The sequence below is a fragment of the Pinus tabuliformis genome, chromosome 9, assembly GCF_031772625.1.
Source record: "Pinus tabuliformis cultivar Carrire ecotype Pingquan chromosome 9, CPIR1, whole genome shotgun sequence".
In the NCBI taxonomy this organism is placed as follows: domain Eukaryota; kingdom Viridiplantae; phylum Streptophyta; class Pinopsida; order Pinales; family Pinaceae; genus Pinus; species Pinus tabuliformis.
Window position 1 is genome coordinate 63,273,237 of NC_142307.1, and position 25,027 is coordinate 63,298,263.

At 39.2% G+C, this 25,027-nt stretch overlaps 1 protein-coding gene across 1 annotated transcript in view; it reads right to left on the reverse strand.

Moving 5' to 3' along the window:
* Positions 1-24,104, reverse strand: part of LOC149147123 (nuclear-pore anchor-like) — a 45,448-nt gene extending 21,344 nt beyond the window's left edge. Inside the window, 1 exon segment of the mRNA XM_089441723.1 lies at positions 21,484-24,104. Coding sequence (XP_089297849.1) covers positions 21,484-24,089 — 2,606 coding nt within the window. The 5' untranslated portion in view covers positions 24,090-24,104.
* Between the last annotated feature and the right edge of the window lie 923 nt (positions 24,105-25,027).

A 25,027-nucleotide genomic window follows, 5' to 3' on the forward strand; every position in this document is an offset into this window, starting at 1 on the left:
GCGCAAGATAGAGGTTGGTCTCCTTTATTCTTCCCTCATCTATCTTTCATAAAGGAAAACGAAAGTAGTTTTACTTTGTTTGTTTCTAAGGTAGCTACCAGCCTTAGTGGGATTCGCAGTTCTGCATAGACACTTTTCCCTGTAACAAGAGGGACTGAGATGAAGACAGTGACAAATTACTATGTAACAGGTATGGAAAATACATGATAAGAAGGTACAAATAACCCAAGATTTACCGTAAAATTCTTCCTTAGAATAACTTCAAAACCTTCCAGAAGTTCACCAAAAAACTGGCAAACTTTCCCTACAACCAAGATTTATCCCCCCTTAACTTTTGAAAAATGAGGCCTATATATAGGCACTCAAGAAATTAGACCTCACTCTAAACCTCTAGTGGTAATTGAAAAAACACCAATATTTGTTGCAAAATTTCTATTTGTATTATAGCTAACTTCTTATAGAAGTTCCTTGAAAGATATCTTGGCTTTGGGTGGGCCCCTTCAGATATGGACTTAATAATTTGTCATTCTCTCCCTTGGTTAGGCATTGGGCCTTCTCTCTCTTCCTGGGCACTACCTAGGTGGGTCACTACAATGTGTGTGTTGCTAATTGTGCTAGCAGAGGTGTTGATGGTTCTGGTTCCCCTACCAATGGTGCCGAAGCTGCTGGTGATGGTGCTAATATTGAAGAAAGTATTAATGATAGTGTTGACTAATTGAGTTTCATCTGATGTGTAGAGCTCCTTACACTGGACCTGGGCTCTGCTAAGGATATGTGAGATTCTTGGGTGAAACCTTGTCACATGACCAAGCTTCAATGATGGTCCCTTATGGGTTAGTGATGTATTTGTATTTAATATTTCCCTGCTCCATGAATATGTTCTTGAGTAAGAACAAAACTTCATATTGATGATTGTATAACTTCATGATCTCCTTTTCAAACAGGGAAAAACTTTCTACTCTGAGGCCTCTAAGGTATTCTTTGATTTCAGCTAGGAGTCTCATGAAGGACTCTTTTGGAAATATGTTCCCCTCCTTATCAAAGAAACTTGGAAAACCTTTGTGATGAAGGATCTCACACTTTCTTTTCAAACCATCCACCTCATCTGTTAAATCCTTTGCTTCCTCCTTAGCCATCATCACCAATTTACTTTGTCTTATTATCTAGCTTTCCCTTGGTCACCCATTCAGATGAGTCGAGATTTACCTTTGCAATATTTTCCTTTGACACTTGATTGAGGAAGTCTATGATGATCTAAGACTTGGTAGGTGAATCTCCAATGGTATCCTCAATAGCCTCTATTTCCCTACGTGCCCTTCTCACTGTCTCTGCCATTTCTTGAATAAACTTCAAATGCTTCCAGTATCTATCCATTGTTTTATTATGCGTCTCTACTACTTTATTTAAAAATTCTAAATGAAGGCTTGTTATATTCATCTCTCTTCCAAAGTTCCATCTTGGTATTCACCCTTCCTATATCCTACCTTGCTCGAAGAATTTTTGTCTTATCCAATTATATTTTTCGCCCCTGATTCAGAAGTTGACAACACAAGATATTGACTATTAAAATGTCTACCTGTTTGGCCAAGACGTGAATGGACTTCCTTACCTCAAAAGTATCCATAAGTGGATCCTGGTTGCTGATGTCATTATATTATTGGCACTCTCCTTTACCTTTTTCCTTTACATTTGCATAACTCCCTATAGACGAAGAGGCCATTTGACAAGGTGATGAGCTGAAGAGAATGTTTAGTAGATGGATTGAAGAAGTACAAGGAGAGTGATTCTAGGAGTGACAGTAGAAAATGAAGAGAGGACACATGTCATGGAGTGTGAATGGCAGGTTGGTGAGAATACGCCCTCAAATTTAGAGCTTGGAAATGGCAATTTTTGTACGAGTAACAAGCTTAGGATTTCTAAGCTTAAGGAATAGGAATTTAGCAATTAAATAGATTGCTCCACCCTAATGATACATTTATGAAGCTAATTTCACTGGTTAGCATGTGATGTGTTTTCCTGAGAGACAAATTTTCCTCAAAACAGAGTGTGTGCCTCTTGTAAGAAAATGGTAGGGTTTAAATAACTTAAATTCTTGAAAATTTTGGAGAACATGGAATTTAACAAGGAGAATTCATGAAGAAAGGTGGCTTACCAGAGAAATTTGCGTAACTTACATTCCTATTTACCAAATTTGGAAATCTGAAGGCCACATGTGGCAAGAATTAGAGCAGGCAGGAATAGTGGAAAAATGCCAAAAATGAGCTTTTGTACGTCTTTTATACCAGTCAACACGCAACACGTGTGAGAATTTTCTTGGCAGTAAAGCTAAGATGACATCCTGATGGCATTAGCATGGCATGGGCCAGCCACTTGGCATGTTGATGATGCATGATGACTCAGTGGGTGTGGCACATTGGATGACAAATGATTAAACAAAAGGTGGGTCTAAATGGGAAATGCAGCAACTCATCAACAATCGACGTGGAGGGCCACATCTCTCTTCAAATGGTGGAGGAACTTGCTTTTGAATCTTCAAATGACATGCAGAGTACGTGAGAAGTTTCCATGTAGCCCCCCTCAGCACCTCTCCATTGTGTTATAATTCATGCACATTTACCATGAGAAGTCCCCAAGGTCATCGGATGACAGAGTCCTGAAACCATCAAATATAATAGCATGCAAGTTTGTCTAGGTTTAGGTGATGTTATAATAACTTGAGCTAGAGGTGGAAGCAGGCTACGTGGATGGTGACTAGACATGCAAAAGGATAATGTGGTAGATGACAAGGAAAGTGATGTGGGGGAACTAGCCAGGAGTACAACACAACAATGTGGAGGTTGACTGCATGGAAATAGGGTATATGTCAAGTGCAGTGGTGGTGAGTTGGTCGCTGATGTGGAGGAAACATACGAAAGGTGACCTATCACGTGGCCTAGTGACTTGGCATACGGGAAAATAACTAGTTGTCAACAAGGAGGGCCACGTGGTAGTATTTCACACTAGTGGGAGACCGACATTTGAAAACTCTAATGGTGTTCGGAGGGCCTAAGGGGATGACACGTGGCCTCCTCCACATCTCGCTACCTGGTTATCTTCCATGAAAATATTCAGCGAAGGGCATTCTGAGCATTCAGATCAGTAGGCGTCCCCGTTGTTGGATCATGGCGGCATGTAGCTTTATCGACATCCTCGTCCTTCTACTCCAGTTTGATGTTCCTGTGTTTCCCATGTGTACATGTGGCATGTCCACACTATGTGCGCTCGCTGACACCCTGTGCTCGACATTTTGGTGTTTTGAGTTACTCCAGCGCAATGTTGTCAGCTGAAGAAAAGAACCAAGGCCTATGAATGATAGTGCTTGATGGGAATTAGACCAAAACTAGGATCATTGCGCCTCTTTGCTTCCAAATTTTGCAAGGGTGTTCATTTTTACACTAACATAACTACTAGAATAGGATGTTATTTGATTGATTAAATCACGATGTGAGTCACCCATAATCATTGTGCGAAAGATGGATGGGGCTTGGCAGATGTGTATTGATTATAGGGGGTTGATGAAAATCACACTCAAGAACAGGTACCCCTTACCTAGGATAGATGATCTATTGGATCAATTGTAGCAAGTGAAATACTTCACCAAGCTAGACTTAAAATTTGGTTATCACTAGGTTTTATTCAAAGAAGAAAATACTTTGAAAACCCCCTTCAAATCCAAGAAAGGTTTGTATGAGTGGTTAATAATGCCATTTGGCCTATGAAATGCACCAACTACATTCATGAGGTTAATGAATGATATATTGCACCTTTTTATAGATTCTTTTGTTATTGTCTATTGGGATGATATAATGGTATATAGTGCTACCTAGGAGGAGCACATCATATATTTAACATAGGTGCTGGAGAAATTAAAGAAGCACCAGCTGCTAGCAAATTTCAAGAAGTGTAAGTTTTCACAGTAGTCCTTGGTGTATTTGGGGTATGTGATAAGTGGAGGAGAGCTAAAGATAGCTCTTTCCAAGATGGAGGCCATCATGAAATGGTTGGTTCCTAATAATGGTTTTGAGGTTATGAGTTTCATTGGGGCAACACACTACCTGAGGAAATTCATAGCCTTGTTTTTAGTGGTAGTAGCATCACTCCATGCCATAATAGCAAGTGGAAAGAGTTTCTATTGGGGAAATAGTTAGCATAGGACCTTTAAGTAACTAAAGAAGAAGATTAGCCAAGAACCATTTTTTGCATTACCAAAATTGTAACAACCCTTCTAAGTGGAGATAGATGTGAGTGGGTATGCTATGGGAGTGATCTTGAGGCCGGGAGGAAGGCTTGTATTCTACCATTCTAAAGTATTTCATGGGGCGATTTTTAACTACCCTACTTATGAGAAGGAGCTATATTCCTTGGTATAAGTTGTGAAGAAGTAGAAGCACTATCTAATGGGAAAGGAGATAGTAATCCACACAAATTACTAGCCACTACAGTACTTGTAGGCCCAGAGAAATCTACAGTAGGCTAGGAATTACAACTGGATGGGGTTTCTACAACAGTTTCATTTAGTGATCAAGTATAAGAAGGGAAGCACAAAAAAGTTGGTTGACATGCTTTTGAGGCCACCCACATCAAATATCATAGCTATGGGAACTCTGATGCACATGGATCCATTCACCCATATGCATACAAGAGGCATATTCGAAGGATGAGGACTTCAAGGAGGTGTTTTAGCAGTTGCAAAACCAGAGTCATGTGCATGATGGTGACAACACCATCAACTACCATCTCCAGGATGGGTTACTCTACAGGTTAGATAAGTTATTTGTTCCTAAAGTTCAATTCTTGTAGCTAATTAGAGAGGTTCACACCTCCAAGGTTGTAGGCCACTTCGGTGCAAGGAAAATAGTGACCAACTTTCAGAGATATGTGTATTGGCCCAAGATGCAAGAATGGGTAGCTAGGTTCATAAGAACATGCATGCTTTGTTGTACCAACAAGCCTAGCAACACAAAACAAGGTATATATCATCACTTACCTAAGTCCAGCCATTCCTAGGAAAACATTTCCATGAAATTTGTGGGAGGTCTACCAAAACCCAAGAAGGGACATGACTACATTTTCGTGGTAGTTGACAGGTTTAGAAAGATGTGTGTTTTGATGTCCTGTAAGTAGACCATCAATGGGAAATAAGCAGCAAACTTGTTCTTTGCACATGTTTGGGTGCACTTCGAGATACCAAGGAGCATATTTTCAAAAAAGGGCATGAGTTTTCTCAATGCATTTTGGACTACATTATGGGAGAAGATGGATATGAAGTTGAAGAGGTCTACAACATTCCATCCTAAAATGAATGGCCAAACATAAGTAGCCAACAAGAATTGTTGTAATTTTTGAGGGGTTATAGTTGTAGGAATTTACAGGGTAAGTTCCACAGAAAGAATACCAAAGGACACCGCTCACAACCAGATCTCAAATCAATACACCAGTATTTTTGACGTGGTTAAAACCCTCAGAGTGCAAGGAGGGAAACAGTCCACGGCCTGTCCCAACGTGGGTACTACAGGCAATTTATTAATCAAAGAATGAAAATTTACATAAGCTTCTCTCATGCACGGATTACCCGAACAATGACCCTCCATGCGCTTTAAATAGAACTCATGGACCAATCGGGTGTCAAGCCACGGATCAAGTGTCGGTAATACCGAGGTGAGAGTGAACCGTCGGATCACTACATATCGTGACCGTCGGATTGTAAGTTACAAAATGTACAACGGTAAAGAAACACACTTTACCTAACTCTAACCTAACTCTATACTAGACCAAGTTGAACTTAACTATATCCTATGTGTCGGAATATCCTAACATCCCCCCTTAAGAACAACTTGGGATAGGATTGAAGGATTTACAAATATGACACAATAGGAGAAGGAAGGAGGCACTAGAGCCTATCCCCCCTTAGTGACAACTTCCTGAACTCCAAGCATATATCGAAGTTTAGTGAACTTCGCCTCTGTGAGAGCCTTTGTGAAGATGTCTGCAACCTGATCATCTGTTGGACAATATTGCACTTCAAGAACATGGTCATGAATGAGCTTTCTGATGAAGTGCATGTGTAGTTCAATGTGTTTGCTGCGCTGATGCTGGACTGGATCTTTGCATAGCTGAATGGCACTTTGATTATCACACCAAAGTGTGGTTGGATGCTGCTGCTCAAAGCCAAACTCTGATAGGATCTGACGAAGCCACAAGGCTTCCTTACTAGCTTCCACGGCACCACGATACTCTGCTTCTGCTGACGAAAGAGAAATGGCAGCCTGTTTCTTACAAGCCCATGTAATAGGTCCTGAACCAAGAGTGAAGACATAACCGGCAGTAGACTTCCGATCATCAAGGTCACCAGCCCAATCAGAATCAGTGAAACCAACTAACAGAGGAGCTGCTTTGGCACTGTAATGAATCCCAAACTGTACTGTACCTCGAACATAACGAAGTATTCTTTTAGCTGCTTTCCAATGACTTTCACGGGGGTTTTGCATAAAACGAGCAACAAGGCCAACAGCAAAGGAAAGATCAGGACGAGTATGGGTTAAATACAAGAGTTTTCCGACAAGTTGACGGTATAAGGTAGCATCAACTTCAGGAGAAGTACAAGAGACTGAAAGTTTGACTCCAGACTGAAAGGGAGAAGGGGCTGGCTTACAGTCTTCCATGTGAAAATGACGAAGAATATCACAAGCATACTTGGACTGGGAAAGGAAAATACCCTCTTGGGATTGCAAGACTTGAAGACCGAGAAAATAGTGTAAGTGTCCTAAGTCTGTCATTTCAAATTTCTTTTTAAGGCTGGACTTCACATGGTTTATAAGGTTGGGATCACTACCAGTAAGAATAAGATCATCAACATAAAGAACAAGGATGATAAGAGAGTTGCCCACTTTCTTGGTGTAGACAGTATTGTCAGAATGACACCTAGAAAAGCCAGATTCTAAAAGAAAGCTATCCATTTTGGCATACCAAGCCCGAGGAGCTTGCTTGAGGCCATAAAGGGATTTCTTAAGTCGACAAACGAGGCTGGAGTCTGTTTGTATGAAGCCAATGGGTTGTTCCATATAGATTTCTTCCTGCAAGTCCCCATGCAAGAAGGCAGATTTAACATCCATTTGATGGACTTCCCATTTTAAAGAGGCAGCAAGGGAAAGAACAAGGCGGATAGAGTTCATTTTGGCAACTGGAGAGAAGGTTTCAGTGTAGTCAATGCCTTCAACCTGTGAAAAGCCCTTAGCAACTAGACGAGCTTTATGTTTATCAACTTTCCCATCTGGTCCATACTTGGTTCTGTAAACCCATTTGCATCTAACAAGTTTGCGTCCCTTTGGTAGAGGAACAAGATCCCATGTATCATTTGTCATCAATGAATGATATTCTTCATTCATAGCTGCTTCCCAATGTGGATGGCCTGAAGCTTCTGCAAAAGTGTCAGGATCATGATTTACTGGAGCTTGAGCCAGTAAAGAAGAGGCTCTTTCAAACTGAGAACGTGTACGTCGCTGATCTGTAGGATCACCGGCAAGATCACCTGCTGCATCCCGAGTAGCACGGACCCATCTTGGAAGTTGAGGATCCTGAGAAGGTGGGGGAGGATTATCATCCTCACTTTCATCATCAGAAGAAGAAATGTTTTCAAAGATAGAAGAGATAGGAAGAGGTGGCACATCCGCCGGACTAGGCTCGCAGGCCGATTTATTTTCATCAAATTTTACATCTCTTCTAATGATAACATTTTTGGACTTAAATGGAATAAGTCTATAACCTTTTACATCTTCAGAATATCCAACAAAAGTACATTTCTCACTCTTAGGTTCTAAAGCTTTATGCTTTTCATCTGGAATATGGGCCCATGCTTCACTTCCAAACACACGAAAGTGACTTACATCTGGTTTAATGGAACTCCAAGCTTCTTCTGGAGTGATATTCTCTAGAACCTTAGTAGGAGTGCGATTGATTATATAATTTGCACAATTAATTGCTTCGGCCCAAAAACTAAGACTGAGTCCTTTAGATTGCAGCATACAATTAGCCATTTCCTTTAAGGTGCGATTTTTCCTTTCAGCTACACCATTTTGTTGTGGAGTGTATGGAACAGTATGTTGCATTTGAATTCCATTTTCGGTGCAAAAGTTGATGAATGTGTTTTTAACATATTCTCCACCATTATCAGTTCTTAGCTTAAGAATTTGATGTCCAGATTGTTTTTCAACAAATGCTTTGAAGGCCAAAAAAGTGGTAAATACTTCGCTCTTGAGTTTTAAGAAGTATACCCAAGTGCGTCTGGAGAAATCATCAATGAAAGTTAAGAAGTACTTGCAGCCAGAGAATGAAGCAACAGGAAGAGGACCACATAAATCACTGTGCACAAGCTGTAAAGGGGCTGAGGCGTGCCAAGAGGCACGTTTGTCAAAACTGTCCCGATGATGTTTTCCGAGTACACATCCGGAACAAACACCATCTTTGCAAGATACCATAGGAAGACCTGTCACCATATTTTCTTTACATAGATGCTGAAGGGAGCGATAGTTTAAGTGACCAAACCGCTCATGCCAAAGTTTGCTCACTTCATCATTATGAGCAACAAATACTGAGGGAAGATGGGATGACCCAAAGTTGTGAAACTTATACAACCTTTTGGAATCATCAGCAAGACCAGTAGCTAGAATCTGTTTAGGATCTTTTAGATCCTTGATTACAACATCATGAGGTGAAAATTCAACAATTTTACCTTCACCTGAATGAGTTATCTGATAGACAGATAGAAGGTTGCAGGATAAGTTTGGAACACATAATACATCATTGAACTGACCATTGTCTAGATGAACAGTTCCAGTCCCTACAACATTAAGAGATCTATCATCACCAATATATATATTTTTGGTGTTACAATCATTTAAAGAAGAAAACATGGCTTGGTTTTTGGCCATGTGATAAGAGGCTCCAGAATCAATGAGCCACTCATGAGAATGAGAAGAAGAAGAAGATACATTTAATGCATAACCAGACTGAGATGATTGACGATGACATGCAGAAAGTGCCGTTCCGGAAGTTGAAGTTGAAGTAGGCTCCAGATGGATGTTATGTTTCTTCATTGCGGCTTCCAAGGCTTCCATCTTCTTAAAGCATTTAGATTCTAAGTGGCCATCTCGATTACAAAAGTTACAATGTCTATCAGTCTTCTTCCATTTGTTTTTATTGGTCTTATCATTTTGCTGAAATGATCTTTCATTTTGAGGCTGAGATGGTTTAGGACCATTCTTTTGAGGATATGACTTCTTAGGATTCTTTGAATTTGGGTGCTGCTGGGCGGCTAACGCTTTCGTGGAAGAGTTTCCAAGATTAAGAAGACCAAGGTGTAAGAGTTTTTCTTGTTCTCTTATTAAGGAATCACAAAAGGAGTCAAAGGAAGGGGCCTTGTAGTCTTGTCCTTGACAAATGAAAGCTTCCCTTGTAGAATGGAAAGTGGAAACAAATACAGAGTAGGCTGGTCCCAACTTAGTAAGGATGGAATAAATAAGGTTACCATCATCTTTCTTAACTTTAACACCTTCCAAGAGATATCTAAGGGTCTTGAATTTGGACAAGAAATCTTCAATGCAAGAAAAATTATTAGGATCCAAAGTAAGCAGCTCATTTTCAAGTTGATGGGCTCTAATTTCATTTTTAATCCCAAAAACTTTAGCAAGTTTTTCTAATGCTTCATGAGGAGTCTCAAGTCCTGCAATGTGGAATCTAAGATCAGGAGAAATAGACATCCCTATCAAACCACGTGCTTGATCTTGTCTATTTTCCCATTTTGCCACCTTGTCTTCATCTGTTGGTTTCTTCTCTTGGTTTGTGGCTATTCTGAAGAGACCTTTACTTCTAAGTAAATCTTCCATGTAGGCTACCCATTGGAAGTAGTTAGTGCTGTCAAGAATGACTTGGCATGGACTTTCCATTTTTTTAAAAAAACTGAAGCTGAAGATGCTGAAAGTAAGTGTACCAATGGATAGATCTCGAAAAAATAGGCGGTTTTAAAAAAAACGGCTCTGAAAAAGGCTTCCGGATGAAGAAGTTATGGCTTTTTGAAAAAAAACTTGTTGACGTTGCCGGCAAAGTGCGCGAATGTGCGGGAATGAAAAAAATCCGCCCCCACAAAATGGAGACTTGAACCCAAGACCTCTACTCTCTAAAAATAGCTTTGAACCAATTGATCTATACAAAAAATTGAGAGAGAGAGAGAGAGAGAGAGAGAGAGGGGGGGGGGGGGGGCCTCGGTTTGCGTGCTTGCCTTGAGAAAGCTCTTTTTCCCTACAAAACACAAAACACAAAACCCAACACGAATATGCAAAGAAAAACGAACCTTGCGGCTCGAAGTTAGCTTTAGCCAAAAAACTAGAAATTTTTTAAAAAAAATCTCAAGGTTAGCTTTAGCCGAAAAACTAAATATTTTTCTCAATGTTTCTGATTTTCCGAGATCACACTAAGGTGCAGGGAAAAGAGCATACGCATGAGAAAAATCCTTCCTTTCTGTTTCTGATTTGCCCAGATCGCACAGAGTCGCAGGGCAAAGAGCATACGCAGAAATGAAAGGTATAGATCCGGTTAAAAAAAAAAGCTAAATAAACTGAGACCGAAATAAGCAGAGAGAAATTAACAGTAAACTGCAAAAAAAAACACTGTATACCTCCCGATCTGAAAAATGACGCAGCTAGGGCTACCGGAAACCTTTTCGCATGAAACGAAAGGGGTTCCTCACTAGAACAGATGCTCCGAACGCAACAGAGCAGTTCTCTCGGCCCGAAAGCAGTCAGAAACAACAGATCTAGGAAACGACAGCCGCATGCAGTTCTACCGGCTTCAGATTTGGATCACCAACGGACGCGGCCCTCAAATAGCTCTGATACCATGTAGGAATTTACAGGGTAAGTTCCACAGAAAGAATACCAAAGGACACCGCTCACAACCAGATCTCAAATCAATACACCAGTATTTTTGACGTGGTTAAAACCCTCAGAGTGCAAGGAGGGAAACAGTCCACGGCCTGTCCCAACGTGGGTACTACAGGCAATTTATTAATCAAAGAATGAAAATTTACATAAGCTTCTCTCATGCACGGATTACCCGAACAATGACCCTCCATGCGCTTTAAATAGAACTCATGGACCAATCGGGTGTCCAGCCACGGATCAAGTGTCGGTAATACCGAGGTGAGAGTGAACCGTCGGATCACTACATATCGTGACCGTCGGATTGTAAGTTACAAAATGTACAACGGTAAAGAAACACACTTTACCTAACTCTAACCTAACTCTATGCTAGACCAAGTTGAACTTAACTATATCCTATGTGTCGGAATATCCTAACAATAGTCATAAGCATCGTAATACCTGGGATGAAAATTTAGTATATATAAAACACTCTTATAATAGAGTATTCCACACTTCTATAGGCAAGTCCCCATTTGAAACTTGTTTTGGATATTTTTCGCCTTCACCTTTGGATATTGCATGTGGGAAATAAGGGGGAGTGAGGGATGATCTTATAGGGGATGCTATGAGGGTTGAAAAATTTGTTGAGAATATCAGGCATATCCTTATATAGGTATAGAAGACACTACATAAGTCACGTGAAAAATACAAGGCCAGGCATGATCAACGCATAACAGACAAGTCATTCAAGGTGGGAGAGAGAGTATGGCTATAGTTGAACAAGGAGAGGCTACAGGGTCCTGGAAAGAAAGTCAAGGATCTACGATATGGTACTTTTGAGATACCAGAAAAGGTGGGAGATAATGCTTATAGACTCAGTCTACCCCCATACATGTGCATCTACTCAGTTGTGAATGTGGATATTCTGAAATTCTATAAGCCTTCCATGTTAGATCAGGAAGAGGAACATGCCCTACATTCTGTGGAGGATCTGGCACTATATGCTCATGAAGAGTTGATAGAGGATATAGTTTTGCAGAAGATTTATAAACCTATAAGATAGGGGTAGCATGACATTTGGGATATTGGGTTGAAAGGACAACTTCCAAGCAAAGCTAAATGGTACACCTGAGAGAAGGTGGAGGAAAAAATTCCTCACCTCATTCATTAGAATATTTTGGGGACAAAAATCCTCCCAAAATTGGTAGTTGTGATATGTATTGGGTCATTATATTGTGATTCATCCATCTAGAGGGTTTTAGAGGGGATCCAGTTTGGCAAATTGGGGTTTCAAACCTTCCGGGAGAATTTTGAGGCATAAAACAATATTTTTAGAGGTTAAAACTTTATTTCTTTAGTATTACACCTTTCTTTTCATATTTTATACATAGAGACCTTCTAATGGCACAAGTATTGCCTCAATCAGAGTCCATATGCAAAATTTGCACCACTTAGAAGTTGATCTTCATGTTTTCACCACCATAATCCAAGAGGATACCATGTCATCCCTAATTATTCATGGACAAAGGGCTAGCCATGTGGTTATGGTTAAGAAGACTCTATAAGAGTCCATATTGCAACTCTGTTTAATAGTTGAGATAGTTAAACCTAACCACTAGTAGGCTATTGGGTTATGTTATAACTAGGACACTGGGAGGAAAAGGGGTTCCATTCTTTTCGAGTGCATTTGTTCCATAGAAGATAAAAAAAAAAAATATGAGACGGATGGGAGATAGAGCACACATAGAGGATTTGTGCATTTTCTTAGCCCACGGGCCAGAATCCATGCTTCTTTGTACTCAATAATTTTCCATTAAGAGAAAGAGAGCAGAGCAACCTCACCTTCTAGCTAGGTTTTCTCCCGAAATGGTTCCCCATGTCATATCTTGTGTCAATCATGGTTTGTGAGTCTTCATTTCATTTTTCTCTATTTTATACATAATTTTAATTTGCATGCATAAACAATTAACCATAATCTACAGGTCCATAAATCTAAAGAAAAAAAACCCTAATAGTGTAGATTTCGAATTTTTAAAATTAGTTTTATCAACTCTATTGTGAGGAATTGTCTAGTGGAATATCCATAGTGGTTTACAAATCACCCTTTGTGGTATCATGGCATGGCTAGAGGGTGGCCATCTATAGAAAGATTATGTGCAACTAAGCCTATGGTTGGGTGGAAAACGGTCCTTCCTAGACTGATTTCCAACTTGAAATTTTAGCTAAGTGTTTCCTATGTTCATTTGTTTATTTCCCATTTGGTTTAAAATATATGTGAATAAATTATATAGTGTTTATATGATTATGACATAGATATACATATTCATGCACATATTTAAAGTTATAAATGAGTTTGATATATTTTATCATAAATATATATAGCTTTTGGAAATACATTTATGTCTTATTTAGGGCCTAGTCACTTTGCTTAAATTTTGGTGGAAAAGAACCTCTGGTAAGCTTCATATTTACATTTTTACCCTTGCCTAAGGAATCTGAAAAGTAACTCTTAGTAAATGTGCTAACTTTTGAATCTTATCTTTTTTGTGAAAAATATTTAAATTATGGTGGGTGGTAATTCATGGTAAATATGATTATTTACATGGATATAAACAATGTATGAAGTTTCGTTATTTCTAAGAACAAAATTTGCAACTTCAACTATATAAGTTCTTATGTATGTGAAGCAATGTTAAAATAAATTATAAGGTTAGTAAATGTTGGTAAAAAATTATTGTTATTTGATAGTAACAAAGAGAAATTTTCTTTAATATATTAAATATATGAGAATATTTATATACATATAGTCACATTCATGAATTTTCTCTTCATAAATTTGGTCAAATTATGATACATTCTCATTTCTGATGCAAATCCTCCAATATTTGTTGGAGATCATGTGAAAATAATATTACCTTAATGAGTTGATAGAGGCAAACAAGGTTGATTCGATAGGAGATCGACAGAGTTTGGATTGCTACGGTGATCACTAACAAGTTTAGGGTGGTACCTCATTGAGGGTTGACCTCATACGGATCAAATAAAAGGTTTAAGGTGCCACCTTGTGGGTGGTTGGTGAAAAGTTGGAATTTTACCCCATGTACGATCAGGGAAATATTTTATGTTGCATTATGGGGAAATTGTGGAATTTATCATGTGTTTTTTCCTTGCAAGTGAGTTTATTTTTACGTGGAACTTGTTTATTGCATCGAGGCCCTCTACAAACTATTATGAAACAGATGTTTATGTTAGTTAAATTTAAAAAATAATGTTGATTTAATTAAAATTGGAAACACATTAAAAATTTGTAACTAAAGGATATATGTAATCTTGACTCAATTAATAAGTTAATTGCTTTGAGAGATGTTATACAATTTAGTATTATTTTAACTTTGGAATTGATCTTTCTCAGTACTTGGTAGATCAGATTTAAAATGGATCTAAGCTAGTTAATAAACATATATATATATATATATATATACACCATAGAAATTATATTGGCAACCATCATAAAATTTAAGGTGGTGATAAAGAAAGTTTCCAATTCATTTACCATGGATTAGAATGCAATTGTAATTCTTTAACTGAAACTACAAAACCATGGGAAAAACCACCATGCACCACATAATTGCATTAAGCAAAAAAAACATGTGCCAAAAATACTCAAAAACATATGCAAAAACTATACAATTTTTTTTGGGGGGCACTTCCCTCGAACCCCCACGTAAGGGGGCTTCCCCCCCGCTAAGAAGGCCTCGTAAAGGGAAGGCTACTTCCCCTGCCGCCCCCCCCCCCCCCCCCCCATGATCCCCTTGCTACACATCACATAGTTTTATAGTGTGCAGGGATAGTCATGCAATGAATATAACACATCCCCAGCATTCTCCCACTTGTTGTCTTTTTGTTTTAACATAGGGGGGAAGTACATGATCAGCAATCCAAGGAAATGATGATCATTGTTTTTCTACAATAAGAGAATTTCTTAGTGTTCACAGATTTTGTTAATGAGTCTGCAATATTCTTCAAAATGACCACTTTTTCCAACAACACTTTCTTGTCTTTAATCATATCTCTCACAAAGTGATATTGAACATTAATATGTTTTGGCTTTAATTGATAAGCTAGGTTATTTGCAAGAAATATTGCAATCTAAATGTCATAATCTATCCTTATAACTTGTTGTACCAACCCAATACCTAAAACTAATATTTGTAACCATACTTCATTGCTTGCATGAGTGGTTGCCATGTATTTAGTTTATGTATTTGAAAGTGCCACTACAAATTTTCTTTTGGTCATCCAAATGATTACTCCTTCAAATATGTTAAACACATAGCCACTTGTACATCTTATGTGATATAGATCTCCATCCCATTCTAAATCAACAAATCCATGTATGTCCAACACTCTATCCAATCTTGGTCTTCCTTGATAACACAATCCATAGCCAATAGTGCAATGAAAATACCTAAAAACCCTCTTTATTGTTGTCCAATGCTCCTTCCCTAGTTTTCACATATATCTTCTCAATACTCCCATTATATGTGTAATGTTTGGTCTAGTACAGACTCTTGCATACATCAAGCTTCCAATTGCACTAGCATATGGAACACAAGACATGTCCTCTTCCTCTGACTGTGTCTTAGGAAGTTGATATGTAGATAAATGTACACCTACAGGAATAAGCACCTTTATTGGTTTATATTCCTACATATTAAACCTTTTCAATATTGTCTTTACATAATTCCTCTATTTTAACCATGTTTTCCTATTTTCCCAATCCCTTTTAATTTCTATGTCGAATATGACATTTGCAGCACGGAGATCCTTCATGCAAAATTTTGAGGGAAATTGAGTTTTCATTTTCTATATAATTTCCCTACCATTTCCAATCAACAACATATCATCCACATACAAAACCAAATACATAGCATGATCACCAACTAATTTGAAATATACGCATCAATCTAGTTTGCTCCTTGTGAAGCAAAGTCTCACTATATAAGTATCAAATGTTTGATACCATATCCTTGGCAATTTATTTAACCCATACAACGACCATTTCATCCTACACACTAGCTCTTTGTTTCCTTTTGTAGCAAATACTTCTAGTTTCTTCATGTAGATTTCTTCTTCTAGATCCCCATGTAGGAATGTTATCTTCACATCCATCTATTCTACTTCAAGATCAAAAGCAACAATAATAGATAAAATAAATATGTTGGAAACATAATCCTCTCGGTTTATTTAAACTTGGCTTATTCACTTGAGTGGAAGGTTAAAACCCTCAAGTGAAGTCAAGCAGTCATGAGAAGTCCAAAATAACTCTTAGAATATGAAACCAAGGGTCAACAAAATGTGTATTTATATGAATATTTTGTTAATAATATGAATCTCACATTTTTCCTAAATTAGTCTTGTATATTTGTGAGTTCCAATGGTGGTATCAAAGGTTATAAATATCTCTACCCATCAGACCTCCCATTTTGGCTTGACACAACTTTCCTCTACACTATCCATGTCAAGTAGAAATAGTTGTCATCTGATCTATTGTTGTGCACACCATTTTATCCTTTAGGAATCCAAGATCACACGCACTAGCATTAAAACCATATTTTTTAGGAGGTCTAGTATCTTATATTTCTCAATGTTATCGGCCATTTTTTCACATATGATCAATAGGCCTCCAAATGGGATCAATCAACATCTTATTCCCCCTTGTCATCATCTTGCACAAAGCCCTAAGCATGTATCTTTCATTCCCCAGAGTTTCTTCCTGAAACTGCATCATCTAAGCCGGTTTTAGGACCAATGCACCTTGTCCTTTTGCTAAAAAGTGTTCACCTACAGGTTGCTCCACTATGGCCCGCATTGATCACCTACATGTTGCTCCCCTTTGCACCTATGTTGGTTCTAGAAATTCGAGAAAAAGAGATAAATTCTGGAAGCCTCATCTTCCAGAAGCTTCCAAAATTTGGTATAACCATTTACCTCAAATAAAACATCTAGATACTATCCTACCCTACTTTGGAGTTTCCATCCCTTATCCTATGATCCCATTCTCCCATCAAATGTGGATCTAAAACCTTAGATTGGTAATTGGATAAGAACTCCCAACTTATCCTAATCCTCTATATATTTACAACCTTCCATATGTAAGGGGTTTCCTTTTGGAGAGTGATTCTACACTTATGTTGTTGAGGTGAGAGGTTTCATTTCATGTATTTAGGGTGATTAGAGGTGCACATTGTGACAGGGAAAGGAAAAGTCAACTTTGGAGTAGATCTTGTACAATATCAACGCTTATTTATGGTTGTAAACTCCTTCCATTTATATTAATGCAAAGAATTCTTTGTTTTCCTATATGTGATGTTGTTATTTCATATATTTCAATACCATGTTGATCTATTGAATAGAGTATTTAGATGATACTGCATAGATCTCATAGTTTCTTGGCTTGTGTTATCTGACTGTGCAAGTTCTAATTTTGGCAATCAAAGTTGGAATTCGAGCATTCAAGCTAAATAAGGAGAGAAGCCCATGACAAATTCTAGGTAGGCTTCATTCCTTCATCTATTTACTTTAAGGAAAGAATTGGGTTCCTTGTTTCTTTGTTGTTCTAGGTTAGCCACCAAACCTAAGGGAGATATTTTTGTCTGCAATCGTAAATCCTATATAATAAATTGGCAACCATACTAGGGATGGTGTATTCCCTTGGTGGTTCCTTTGTCCATTGTGTTGATTACCTCTTTGATACACCTTTTCTGCTTTACATAGCCAAGAACAAGCCTAGGAAGCCATTTCATTAAGTCTCTTTTGTAATTTTTGTGTCAAAAGTCTCTATCCCTAGACCAACGTTCCCTCCAGTGCTTCTGATAGAGCGTTGCACCTCACCAAGGCCCACTTTGTACCAACGTTGCAAAGCATTGGTGCCTCTTCTAAACCAGCGTTGGCCCCTATTTTTGCACAAAACTTGCCCTTGTTTTCGAGTGTCTCTTTGATCAACCTACTTCCAGCTGACCTTCCCTGAGTCTTAAATGTCTTGTGGTCTCTCTAAAGCCTCCATTTGGTTTGCATTTTTGTTTGATTTCCTTTGGTAAGAATTGGTTTTTATTTTTCTTTTTTCTTATCATTTGGTCACATGTAAATTGGTTTTGTTTAGTCATTGATCGCTTGGATGAATTGTTGTTTTAGTCCTCACTCTAAAAAGCTCATTTGAATTAGTGATTAAACGTTTGCATCTTAGTTTTCTTCACTTAAAAAATTAACTGTTGAAAATAAATATCTTTGCATTTTCATCTAGGGTTTTTTTTGTGAAAATGAGTGTTTTTACTTTCATTTCTGCAAACAAAATTGCCCATCAATTTTGGCGCGGGGGGGTGGGCGCGGGTGTTGTGTGTGTGCTGAATTGTGTATGTGTTAATCGCCTTTGAGTGTCATCTCTTTTGATTTTTGAAATTTTCACTGAATTTCAGTTTGAGTCCTCTGTTCATGAAAGCTCGGATTACGTTTGATTTCATTGGAATCCTCTTATGTATGTTTTGAATAATTTTCTTGCATAGGTCAAATTTGAATAGTTATAATTCGCATTTTCACAGCAGGAAAGGAAATTGTGTATATATTACATTTGCATAGTTTTCAGGGGAATCTTGCATAGATTACATTGCAAGGTTTTGCATCTTTTAATTATTTGAATTGAATTGGAATAGTGAAATTGAAATATATAGATAGGAAGCTCTTGTTTGCTATATATTTGATTATTGCATCATTGTTTGAACCTCTTCCCTACACTAGATAGCTTTCATCAAAATTGAAAAGAGTTATTTTTCTCATAATAGTTGCATCATAGGTGTGTTAAGGTGACATCGAATTTTGAGCCTTGAAATTGAAATCTAATTCAAGTTAAACTCTAAAATTCACCTTCATTAACCTAAGGAGCATTTGTAACATTAACGAAAACACTTAGAGGTCTAGGTTAGAGACATGTTTCGACGTCGTTAAAAGTAAGAGTTGTTGTTTTTTTCTAGCATTGCATCCCAGGGGCAATATACCGTTCCACATACATAAGTGTATAAGATCATACTCCATGTACCTTCAAGTATATTGGATGGTGTTTTATGCACGAAAAGTATATGGGAACATTCTCATCAAATGGTTTCACATTAGGTAGCACTACTACGGACTGCACTCCCATGTACCGTCGAGTATATTTTAGGATTCCCCTACAGGTTGCTATCCATCCATAGGTTGCCAAGTCAGCCGCCTTGTATATCATGATACACCGAACACAACATTTAAGGAGATTTCCTGCATGTACGTTAAGTCTTTAGTTCGCCAAGGTGTATATTATAGTTCACAGTTGCTTAGTAAACCTTTATGCCTAGTTACCCCTTTGTTTTGTTTGTCTTTAAGTTCTAAAATCAATGTATTGACCACGAAACAACATCCTCCCCGTCTAACAAGTCCTTAGTGGATCTTAGGCTGAGACTAGTGGAAACAGTTCCAAAGTCTTCTAATCAAAGGAACCCCTATGACAGGAATCTTGGTCCTTTTCCTTCTTTGGAAATATTGGTGCTCCTTATATGGAAATGTTATCCCTTCCCAGATTTACCATTGGTTTCCCAGTTTGGTTACATTTGACCCCTATGGTTCTGAATGTCCAAACTTCTTCTCAACTGATTTCTCCTCCACCTGAATAACAAATCATGTTGATCCTAAAGTTGACCCTTTTCCTTCTTCGCTTATTGTTTCTTCATCCCTTTCTTCCTCTTTTCCTGGTGAAATTCTTGATTCTAGTAACTAGGAAGCTAAGAATAAGAAGAAAGGGACAAAGAAGAAGAAGCAAAATAAGCAGGTGGGCAACCAAGCAACCATTACTAGGGACACAACTAGTATGGATAATTCTTCCAATTAACCCCGTAAAGTTAAATTCCATTGCATGTTATGTAAGGGTGACCACCTTATTAGAGATTGTCCTGGTATTCCCAAGGTATTAGAAGTGTGGTCCATAGGCTCACATTGGCCTTTGTTGTCAGCTTCTCGAGATCATGTTGCTGACAAACCCTCAACTAGCGATAGTAAGGTCCATAGGAAAAAGGGTAAAGTAAAATTTCCTGGTAATTTATGTGTTAAACACACATGGGAAACATAAAATAGGAAAGATAAATCATGTGAGTACATTTTTTTATTAACAGGAGATATACATTTATAATACATTATGCGACCGTTGGGATTCACATCCCAAGGTCTCTTGGACTGCTTTTGTCCATTCGACTTCCACACTAACCCATTGAGGATTAGGTGTCCAACATTCCCCCCCTTAATCCGAAGGGTTATGTATGAGTCCAAGAAGAGAGCTGTAATACAAAATGTGCAAAAAATGCATGGCAGCACTAGGATGAATGTGCTCTCTGAAATGTTGGTATAAACGGAAGTGGTTTAAGGATGACCACCAACACTGGAACGCTTAGTGCAGTTCCCGGAACTCTTCCAAAACTGGCAAGAAACTGAAGTTTTCTGCTAGAGGAAGTGATCGTATTGTTTTAAAGAGGGAAACCTTCAACCATAAAAGTGAGGTCTCACCCCGCATAAAAGGTAAAACTTCAACCTAAAAAGGGAAGTCTCAACCTGTGATGGTTTAAGGATAACCAACAACTCTGGAATGATTAATGCAATTCCTGGAACTCTTCCAAAACTGGCAAGAAGCTGGAGTCTTCTGCTAGAGGAAGTGTCCCAGATTGCCAACTGAAGGCATGTTCACGTGCATCTTTGTCTCTGGCTACAACTCTGAAACTGGTGTGGCAGGTTGTGGCTCAGGCTCGCTTGATGTGGCTTTGAAGCTTGTAGATGACCATCATTTCCCCCCCTATCAGATACAAGGTGAGATGATGGAGGAAACTCGACTGCAAGACTGTTCAATATTTTGGAACAAGTTCTGACATGTGTTTGGAATATCTTCTTGGATGTTGATGCCCATTGCCAAGAAGCGATCCATCCAAGATGAATCTTTGTTCTTGCTGGACGTTTGTTTTTGAAGCATCTGTGTGAAGAATGGCTAGTTTTATGACAGTGCTCACATGGATGAAGATCAAAACAGTGATCTTTCAGATGGCCAACTCGGTCACAGTGTTGGCATTTTACGATCTGTTGTTGTTGTTGTTGTTGTTGTTGTTGCTGTGGAAGAGGGGCAGAATTTGGAACAGCTGGAGGTGAACTGTCATGAGGAGAAAGTGAACTGTCATGAATGAATCCAGCACTCTGAAACTGAATGGGCTTGGCATAGTCTGGAATATGAAAGGACAAGTCCTTGTCATATCCAAGACTAGTTTTGTGCTTGTTGTGGACAAGCTGTTCCCAAGGTCTGATGATGGGCTTGGGAAGTGCAGACTGAGTTTCTGCATCTGCATATACAACTGTTGCTTTATTTGAATGAACTGTAACATTATTAACATGCTGCTGATGGGTGGTTGTCTCAATGTTCTGAACAAAAACAGGTTCAGAATGGTGTCTATTTTGATGTAGCTCTTCTTGCTGTAGCTGTGATTCAAGCTGCAAAAAATCGATCTTTTCTTGCAAACGGTTCAGGTCATCTTCCAATCTCTTTCTTTCTGCTTGCCTTGAACTCTCACGAATTTCATCTACATTCTGAATTGTATCCACAGTAGCCTGTAATCGGTGTACTCTATCTGACAATAGAATCACTTCCTCTGATGCCCTTTTCTCTGCATTCGATAGAATTTCCTTTTCATGTTCTAGTACAGAGACCTCCATTTGAAACCTCCGAGCACGCTCCTCAGCTGCCTGAGTACTCTGAGAGCTTTCACGCAATCTCCGTTGATACTCTGTTATCATTTGGGAAAACTCTACATTCCTTGCTAGAATAGCATTCATCTCATTCCGCTGGTTTTCTGAATCCTTCATAAATGAATTTAACCTTTCACGAGCATAGGTTGCTTCCAAATGAAGTCGGTCACGTTCAGAGTGTAGGGCATTGGCTTCATGCTTGGCTGCTTTTATATCTTCTTTTAGACGCCTAATCTCTTCAGCAGACTGATCCTGCATCTTCTGAGTAGTTTCCTGAGAAATTTCCACAAGCTTCCGAAGATCATTCCTGCCCTCACCTGGAGAACCTTCCGTAGGATACTGAAAGAAAGATCGATTTCTGATCTCTTCCTCATAAAGCCTCTTATACATTCCCACAGTGCCCTGGAGTGACTCGATCATACTCGATTGCTCTTCAGACTTTTTCAAAATGACAGCAACTTTGGAGGCTGCCTCATTGGTACGCTTCTTAAGCTCAAAGTCAAATGCCTCCTTGATCTCTTCTTCTCTTTGTTCATTCTGATGGGCAAGAGTACGCACTAAGCTACGAAGCTGACAATTTTGTTCCACCATTCCATGAATATCCTTGAATGTTAAAAGCCTATCAGAAATCACTTTGTCAACTGCAGTTTCATTGTGGTCCTGAGGAACAGCATTAATAATAGCATCATCTTTAGAAACGCCTTCACTAATACCAAATCGAAGTTGAATGTCTCCGCATTCTTTTAAAAGCACTGCAACCTGGGCTTGAAGGTCCTGGATTTCTTTTAGGGCGATACTGTATTCCCGCTCCCTCTTCCGCAAATCAGACTTCAGATGCATTATAGAGTTTTCTAGATTTCCTTGATCAGTCATAGATTGGTGCAGCTTCTGTTCCATTACAATATAGGACTCAATCATCCTGGCATGTTCAGCTCTTTCATCTAAAATTACTTCTGCCTTTTCTTCTATCTCATGTAAAACCCGTTCCAAAATAGCTTGTGAATGTTTGCACGCTTGCCTCTCATGCCGCCATGCATCAACAACTTCTTGATACTTGGTATAAATCTTTGCCAGACTCCAGCCATCTCTTATTAGAGAAGCCGCTAAAGCTGTTCCAAATATTCCTGGTGGAATCCTTGGAACAACAATCCCATCTCTATGGAGTTCCAACATAGTGTCTGTGTCCATGTTTGACAATTGGTCCATATTTCTATCACTTGAGTAAGTGACTAATGCAAGTGAATCACAATCCTTTTGAGCTTTGAGGGCCTCAATCTCCGCTCGCATTTTATCCAGCTTCTCCTTTAATTCTGCACTCTCCTTTGCTAACTCCTCTCGTGTTGAGTATTCTTTCTGAAGCTTATCTTTATAATCAGCTTCAACCTGACTTAAATGAGTTTCTAAAGCTTTGATGACACCGTCGAGCTCATTTGCCTTCTGACGCCACTCCTCAGAGCTCTGCTTGTATAAATCTGCAAGCTTGGAAGCTGTTGCAACTTCAGCTGAAAGATGGTCCTCCTTGATAGCAGCATCTTCTTTAGTGAATTGCAGCTCCTCTCTTGTGGATGCCAGCTTTTCTTCCAGATCCTTCACTTTCTCTTTACTCCTCTGTAGTGCCACCAAAGATTCAGTTCCTTTACTTTCAGCATCTGCAAGTTTAGCAGAAAGATCTGCCTCTATTTCCGCACTGGTTTGGCGCTGCTGTAGAATTGCATCCACTTTAGATGTTAACTCCTCATTTAACCAGGTGTTGTGCTTCTCAGTGAGCTCCTTCTCCTGTAAAAGGCGAGCCTGCGTTGTGCGTGAGCGGGCAAGTTCTGCTTCATTTTCATGCAATTTGGCTTGAAGAGCACTACGCTCATCTGTTAGGGCAACAATCTTGTCCAAATAGTTTTTGATCAAGTTATTTTTCTCATTAAGCTTAGTGCTTTTATGCTCCAGAACTTCCAATAACTCCCTCTTTGATTTGTGTAGCTCGTTGACTTCAAGAGATAAGCGCTCAACTTCACCATCCTTTTTAAACGCTCCAAGCTCAAGTTTGTGTGTCTGCGCCTGAACTTGAGCAAGTTCAGTGGCCCGCTTGTCCAAAGCCGCGGTGAGCTGCGACTTCTCATTCTCTATCTGCTAAAATTGACCAGAAAGTGAAATATATTTCTACTCGAGAAGAGCACAGTTCTGTTCTGCGGTAATGGCGGTAGCGTCACCCTGGGCCTTTGATGTTTCCAGCTGTTGCTGTAACTCGCGGATGTACGCGTCCCCTTTCTGAACAATAACAGAGATATTGCAACTATTGGCTGCCTCTTGCAGCTCCGCGTCTGAGACGAAGAGCGGCATTTTGAACCACCCTGCTTTTCTCAAATCTCGCGGAGAAACCCTTATTTAGTTATTTGCTTTCTTCCAACCCTAGGCAATTGGTTCCATCCGCCTCATCAACGCTCAAATTGTTGTTTCAATGAACGAGTTCCTGGCAACAAGGTGGCAGCAGCCAAACAACCATATTGGAATGCAATTGTTGCATTCACGCGGACTTTTTACCAATAACTACTGGTATTGGATAGGAACGGCAGCGCTCATTGGGTTCGTCGTTATGTTTAATATCATCTTCACACTCGCATTGGAGTACCTGAACCCATTCAAACCATTGTCGTTGGCATTCCACAACGTCAACTACTATGTAGATATGCCTGCAGAAATGAAGAAGCAAGGGGTCACGGAACAAAGACTTCAGTTATTGCGGGACGTGAGCGGATCATTCAGGCCTGGAATACTCACTCTCTGGATATCCGAAAAAACAGGAAACTTCTGAGAGAAACCGGTTATGGAGCAGCGGCGACAGCGAAAATGGAAGGGGAGAAGCCGCGGTTCTCCCTAGAGTTTGATTTGAAAAAAACGGTGGTTCTTCTAGCCTCGCTAAAGTGCAGGTGCCGGACCTTCTTACAGAATCAAAAAGCCACGACAGTCGCAACAGCAGTTTCAAGGGAATATGGCAGACAGAATTCGAATGTAACTGATGGACATCATTCCGAGAATATGAAACGTTTATGATCAGAGAAGCGCAGGAATCATAAATAGAATGTCAGGGCAGCGCAGGTGTGGACAATCAATGGAGGCTAGTGGCGTATATGGAAGCCCAACAGTTTAAAATCACAGTTTTGTCAGGGAATAATGGTAAATCGCAGCACTGTTATACCAGTGCGCAGACTCTGATAGGCCGCAGGTAGGAATACAATGCCTAGTTGCAGATCTGATGCGCTCAGCTAAAATAAATGGTC